We start from the raw sequence: 7,063 nt of genomic DNA, 5'->3' as shown, positions 1-7,063 counted from the left end.
CTTCCCTTTGCTGAACAATTTTTAATTCTCGATGACTGTCTAATGTCCACTGACTTAAGGTAGTTATCACTTCATCACAAAATGACAAAAGGATAACTTTATAATTTATAGTTGTTATAATTATTGTTGCATTTGTACAGATACTCAATATATGAATACAATATAATACGTGAATTTAATTTAATTTAATTTCTTTTTCATAAACTTAAATATTTCAAACCGAATTTCCCACCGAAAATGTTTTTATCAGACTTAATTTATAAGTTATAATTTATAACAATAAAATTTAATGGTAAGTAAATAATACTTATTATTTATGTCATAATTTTTAATAAGTATTATTAAATACCTAATAGCATAATATAAAATTATTTATATTTGTAAACAATTGTTTGTTTTAAACACAGAATCTGTTAAGTTATAACTTCAAATCAATTTAAAATATGTTATTTTACTTATTTTTAAAGAACTGTAATACCTGCGTAATAATATGAACTTTTATATTTTTGTTATGCTTGTGTAGATAACAATATATTAATATTGATCTGTGATAATAATTTGAATATTGATGACGATGATTGTTAACACTGTTGAATACAATAAAACCACAGATAGTGATAGTGATAAATGATTATTGATTAACCAATAACCACATCAAGTTTTTTTATTAGACGTCTTTAATGAAATTTTAATATTAAAATGTAATATTTTAATAGGTATTTGTACATTTTCAATACGGTAATACATAAGTCACTAATACTGATTATCTATTTCGTATAGAACTGATAATTTTATTGAAAAAAAAATCATTAAATATATAATATTTTTACATCGTATTTGACGTGGTTTCAAAAGTATCCATTTAATAATTCGAACGAAACTTTATATTCAATAAATAATCAGTAGTTGTGTATTTACAAAATGTCAATATGTAAACATTCAACTTAAGAAATTATGTTATGACGTTAATTCAGCAGATTGGGTGAAATTTTAAGAACTTTTGTCACTTAAACATTTACCGACACCATCATGATATCAACTGGTGTAAGTATGCTAAATTTAATTATACATTGATAATTAACTAATATATTTGTAAAATATGCTCAATAATTTATATGCCTTATTTAAATATGCTCTTGTACCTATCTAACAAATTTTCTATAATAAATTAGATACAAATTATTTTCTATACTGAATTAAATTAATATTTTAACATAAAAAAAATTTATTGTCAATTTTATGTTATATTTTTATAACATTAACTTTATTCATATTTATTTAACATTAAAAGTTCTGAAGATTTTGTTGACATTTAATAATTTTTAATGTTCTAATATATCCTTCACATTATAAAATATGTTTTTCAAATTATCATCTCATTCCAGATCTCTTTTACTATTCGTATTTTATACTATACTTTGTTCCAAAAGAGAACTATTTGTTGACTGACCGATTTTTAATGCTATTGTGCATTACTCACTACTTGGTGTCAGAGTAATCGCATGGTTCTCAACTTGCCAATTGCATTTTATCAAAATATACAAAAAGAAGTTCATTTTTTGAACAGTGTATAATTTTATATTACATTGAGTATTTTAAATATGTTTTAATAGTGGTGCAGATATTATATTATTCTGCCATTATTTATCTGTAGATAATACTTACTATAGGTATATATTAATTTTATTAAAACGTACAACCCAAATAAAGTGAACAGTTTTAGTGATAGGTATATTCATCTCAGTTCTCATAACGATTTCAGGATCATATACTAAAGCTTCAAAGCTAATTTCATCTTTGGAAAACTAAAATAAATTAAGCCAAATCTAGTCACAGAACTTTCACCGTGTGCTTTATGCTATTCTCTATTCATAAATAATAACGTAATCTTTCAAAACGAAAATGTCAAATGTTTAGGTATCCACCTTGATAAAAAAAAACTCATTTGAACATACCTGCATACCACGAAAAAACTTAATGCAAATCTCTAAACTTACGTCTGCATACTTAACAAAACTTGTTATGCTCAACATTTTCACAGAGAACTAATATATTAATATAAAAACAAATTATAAGACCAGCTATGACTTACAGCAGCATCTAAATATGTGGTGCAGCTAAAAAGTCAAAAATTAACCAACTTCAGTCATTTAAATCTATTAACTTACATATTATTACTGGCATCTCATAGTTCATCAGCAATCAGTCTCTACATAATGACCTAAAAATTCTATCACTTCCTGAATTAGCTTTTTAATATTAAAAAAAAAAATACACATAGCCACTATTAACTACTTAGTACACTAATCTTCAATCTCCAATCTTCATTTAACACAATAAATCCATTGTCGTTTGAAACGTTATAATGATTTTTATATTATGATATATACACGTATTACTTGCTTTAAAATTAAAATATCTTAAAAATACTAAATAATATAGTTACTTTTGAATTTTATGATTTGAAAATTTACTCTAATGTTTAAACAAAAAAAACGAAACATCTAAATGTAAATATTTACTAAACATATTATAATTGTTATGTTATGAACTTGAAATATAAATAGGATGGCAACTTATTTCTTATAGTTTAAATTAATGTATTTTGACGGCTCATAGTTATTTTTAAAATTCTTTTTTTGTTTTTTTTTTTGCTAAACAACTTATAACCTATACATTTTAAAAATGAATTGGTTTGTTACTTATTTATTTAAAGTAATATACCTTTTATACAGAACATATTGATTTAACCCTGATGTTTTAATTAGGTATTACAATTTTTTTTTTAATTTATAAAATTTGTTTTTAGATATTTTTATTATTGGCTTTAAGTCATACATGTGTCTCTATTGACATCACATATCCAGTGTTTGGATATTATGTTCAAGGTCAACCTGCTGCATTTGGAGATTTTGATTCTGATGAACTTACAGATATGTTTGTATTAAAAGATCAAGGTCGATCTATAGAAATTATGTTTGGTTCCAATGTTGAACCTTTTTTAAAGCCTGGTACACAAACTAAATGCAAGTTTAATAAACACCAAATTACATCAGTGGTACCCGGAGACTTTAATGGAGATGCTCTTATGGATCTATTGGTTACTGTAAAAAACATAACAACATCAGGAGGTTTGACTAATTGGTTTAAAGGTGATCAACAAAATAATGATTTAGATGTACATATACTGTGGGGTGGATTAAATGTTTTGACATGTCCAAATGAAGATAAACCTCTTTTCACTATTGTTGATCAACCTTTGGTTATTAACTATGATACCAATATGATAGTTGATTTATTTGGTGTTAAAAAATTGTCAAATGGTACAACACAAAGAATGTTTTGGTTATTCAATTCAACTGGGAACTTTACGGAAATGGCAATGGAAAATTATAAATCTGAACAGATAAGAATCCCTCAATCACATGGATTTGTAGACATAGGTGGAGGTTAGTTTTGAAAATAATCTTATTTTTATTTATTTTACCATTTAATACTTAAAATGTGTTATTATGTATGATTTTAAATTATTTTATTCATATTTTTTTTTGTTTTAAATCATTTTTATCCTTGTGGTGTTGAATTATAATTTATAAATAATGATAATCAATTCAATTGCTATCAGGTTAATATTAATTACCTCTTTAAATATGCATTAAAAACAGTGGTTCTCAATCTTTTTAGGACCGCGACCCAAATTTTTTTCCAAAAATCTATTGCAACCCCCATAGTTTTACATTTACAGAATCAAAAAAATAATTTCAAAAAACAAATTTTTGTATTACTTATTTACTACTTTATAATAATAATAATAATTGTAATAATATACTTATAATAATAATAATTTTAATAATATACTTATAATAATAATATAATACTACTTGTCGCGATCCCTCAAAAATTGGTTCGCAACCCACAGTTTGAGAAACGCTGCATTAAAATATTTATGATAGTTTTAGTTGTAGATTTAAAATTTAAAGCATTAAATATTTCTAAAAAATGTTTATCGGTCAATCAATATAGTTTAATTAAACTATCATAATATGTAATTACTACTGTATATTTTATCTTTTATTTCCTTGAGATAAATGTCTTACAACTACCATTAAGTTTAATACATATATTATTTATTACATACTGCTTTATTCTTTACAATTTTAGAATTATTTATCACTGAGTAACTTTTTAATGATCAAATTGGTAGTATAAAAGTACTTAAATTCTTAAACTTTTATACATTAGAAATTCTAATGAAGTATACTTATGTAGTATAACTTTTATTTTTAATCCTAATCATATTTTAATATCTTATAACTAGAATAGTTAATTTAATCTTTTAACCTAGGATTATTTCATGTTAATAATGATTTATTACAATTATTGGGTATGCTATATTATAAATTATAATTATATTTATGATTTTTTTTAAGTTCCTCTGCTTGGTAATGTGTACAATTACGTTGATAGAAGATCCTAAACACTTATTGTGACTGCAGTTTAAATATAATACAATTTTATTTCTATTTTTTAGACTTAAATAATTCTTGTTCATTATTTACAGTTTATTACCTGATGATAAAAGTTATTCATTATATTTAATGTTGAACATTTTACCATTTAGTAATAATATTACTTATTAAATATTATTTAAAAAAAATTAAATAAATGATTTATTTTCCATGTAGTTAAAGTATAAAAAAACTAATGTAAAAAAAAAATAATATAATATTTTAATGTATTTGTTTAAAACTTTGATTAATAAAAAGTAATTTAATATTTTTTTTCAATTATAATAATGTACTAAGATGTGCTAAAAATATTATTTCAAAAGATTTATTTAATAATACACTTGGTTAATTTGAACATTGTTTCCTAATTTATACTTAATACTTATTTATTTATTTTCAGATGTAGCACCTGATTTATATTTAACAACTACAAAAGGATATGAAGTGTGGCTTTCTGATTCTGAAGCTGGTACATTTGTTTTTAATCAAACAATCTCATTTCCTGACAATTTAAAGGTATCAAATGTTGGTCAAACTGCTTTCATGGATTTACAACTTAAAGGACGCATGGATCATATTGTTCCTGTTTGTTTTGATTCACAATGTACCAATAGCACTATTTATTTTTATGATTCAACTCGCTGGTATAATTTAGGCATAAATTTCCATAATGGTAATAGTGTTTGGGGATTTGTACCACCAATGCCTAATGTACCATACCTAGAAACAATCACAGTGCGCCCTGGAGATTTCAATATGGATGGCTATCCTGATTTATTAGGCACATTGTGTCTTGGAGGCAATTCTAAAAAAACGAAAGTAATTTTAATGGAAAATGTTGCATGTACGACAGGTTGTGATGGGTTTGACAGAACATTTGTTGTTCGATGGGATTTACTTCAAGCAATGAATGGTGACAATAACAACATTATGGGAGCATTTTATGACTTTTTTCAAAATGGTATATTAGACGTTTTGTTGGTTAGTGGAAGTAATGGAGAGTACAACATGTCAGCTTTTAAAAACAGTTTGGATTACGATGCAAATTTTTTGAAAGTAAGTAAATATTTTTAAAAAATTTTATAGGTTGTTTATTTTATTTTGTTATTTATAGGTAATGGTGGTTACTGGTTTAACAAATAGCAAATATGAAATGTTACCAAGTCGATTAGGAAAAAAATCTCGTACATTTGGTACTAACTTGCCTGGACCAAAAGTTAGTTATGTAACTACTACTCAAGATGGATATCCGCGTCAGGGTATAGCTACACAATTACCCCAGTCTGCATATTATTCTCTTTACTTGCCTTACACAATATTTGGACTTGGCCGTACACCGAACTTTGTAGATGAACTAACTGTTTCGGTTTTAAATGAAACCCGTTCTTGGACACAAATTATCCCAAATTCCCAAATGGTTGTAATTCCAAATCCAATTAATGATCCAAGTAGATGGAATGCTAAATTGTTTGTGACACCAAGTCGTTTAATATTTCAAAGTGCAGCTGCGCTTGCAGGAACATGCCTACTTATTTTGGTTATAATTGGAGTGCTATACTTTAAAGAACGTCAAGAAGATCGTATTGAAAAACGTCAAGAAGCACATAAATTTCATTTTGATGCTATGTAAAAGTATTTGAGTTTGTAAAATCATTTTTATGTTCTGTTACTGTGATTATTATTATATTCCTATTTTTAATTAAATAATAAAAAAATGCAACATTTCTTTATAACAACTTACTTAAAAATTTTAATTTTGTTGAAAAATATTATTATTTCTAAATATCTAAATTCAGTTTAATAATTTCAACCAGTTATTAATTAAAGTTGGTAGATGATTTATTACAAATTTTAAAAAAAATGTGGATCCCGATTATAATAATTAATACAATGTTAATCTTATTAAAAAAGCATAATATAGAAAATAAATCAAAAATTTTAAATTTTAATTATATTTTTAACAAAAAGTTAATTAAAAATATATGTATTTTTATTTTTTGTTTAATAATGTGTGTTTAAACATTTAAATTTTTTTTTTTTTTTGAGCAAGATAAAATTGTTATTAAAAAAAATTTTATAAATAAATATAAAACTATTCATCTTAAGGATATATTTTTTGTGGAATTTATAAATTATTATTAATTAAGAATTAGGCTATAACATTGAGATATGTAGTTTGTCTCCTTTCCAAGATGTTTTAAAATTTGATAATTATGTAATTATATTTAGCATAAAAATAAAACAAATTAATGATCTTCAATATCAAAATTAACAATGATTTAGCCTTGAATTGTAGAATATAAGTGTAATAATTATATTAAATGTTTTATTTAAAAACATTTTTTTTTAATTATTAAAATGTGATTTATATTTAATATTTTAAGCTATTATTGTTTTTTATAGTGATGTTTATTTATGTGTTAATCATGATATTTTTTGTCTTTTGTTTATTTCCATCATTTGACTATTATATTATACTTTATTAAAACATTACCCAACTGTAAAACCAAAACTGGTATATTTGATCACCTTTGCTTAAATTTCATTAAGACTAT

General features: G+C 23.8%; 1 protein-coding gene across 1 annotated transcript; it reads left to right on the top strand.

The window, feature by feature from the left end:
* The first annotated feature begins 746 nt into the window (after positions 1-746).
* LOC112600847 (T-cell immunomodulatory protein) lies at positions 747-6,189 on the top strand. The gene is made up of 4 exons (XM_025348170.1): positions 747-1,044; positions 2,810-3,449; positions 4,909-5,564; positions 5,623-6,189. The coding sequence occupies exons 1-4, from the start codon at positions 1,030-1,032 to the stop codon at positions 6,136-6,138; spliced, it is 1,827 nt and encodes a 608-aa protein (XP_025203955.1). The 5' UTR covers positions 747-1,029; the 3' UTR covers positions 6,139-6,189.
* The last annotated feature ends 874 nt before the right edge of the window (positions 6,190-7,063 follow it).

The sequence above is a fragment of the Melanaphis sacchari genome, unplaced genomic scaffold (assembly GCF_002803265.2).
Source record: "Melanaphis sacchari strain LSU unplaced genomic scaffold, SCAv2.0 Contig72_pilon_pilon, whole genome shotgun sequence".
In the NCBI taxonomy this organism is placed as follows: domain Eukaryota; kingdom Metazoa; phylum Arthropoda; class Insecta; order Hemiptera; family Aphididae; genus Melanaphis; species Melanaphis sacchari.
Note: the sequence above shows the minus strand (reverse complement) of the source record. Positions and strands in the feature narration are given on the sequence as shown.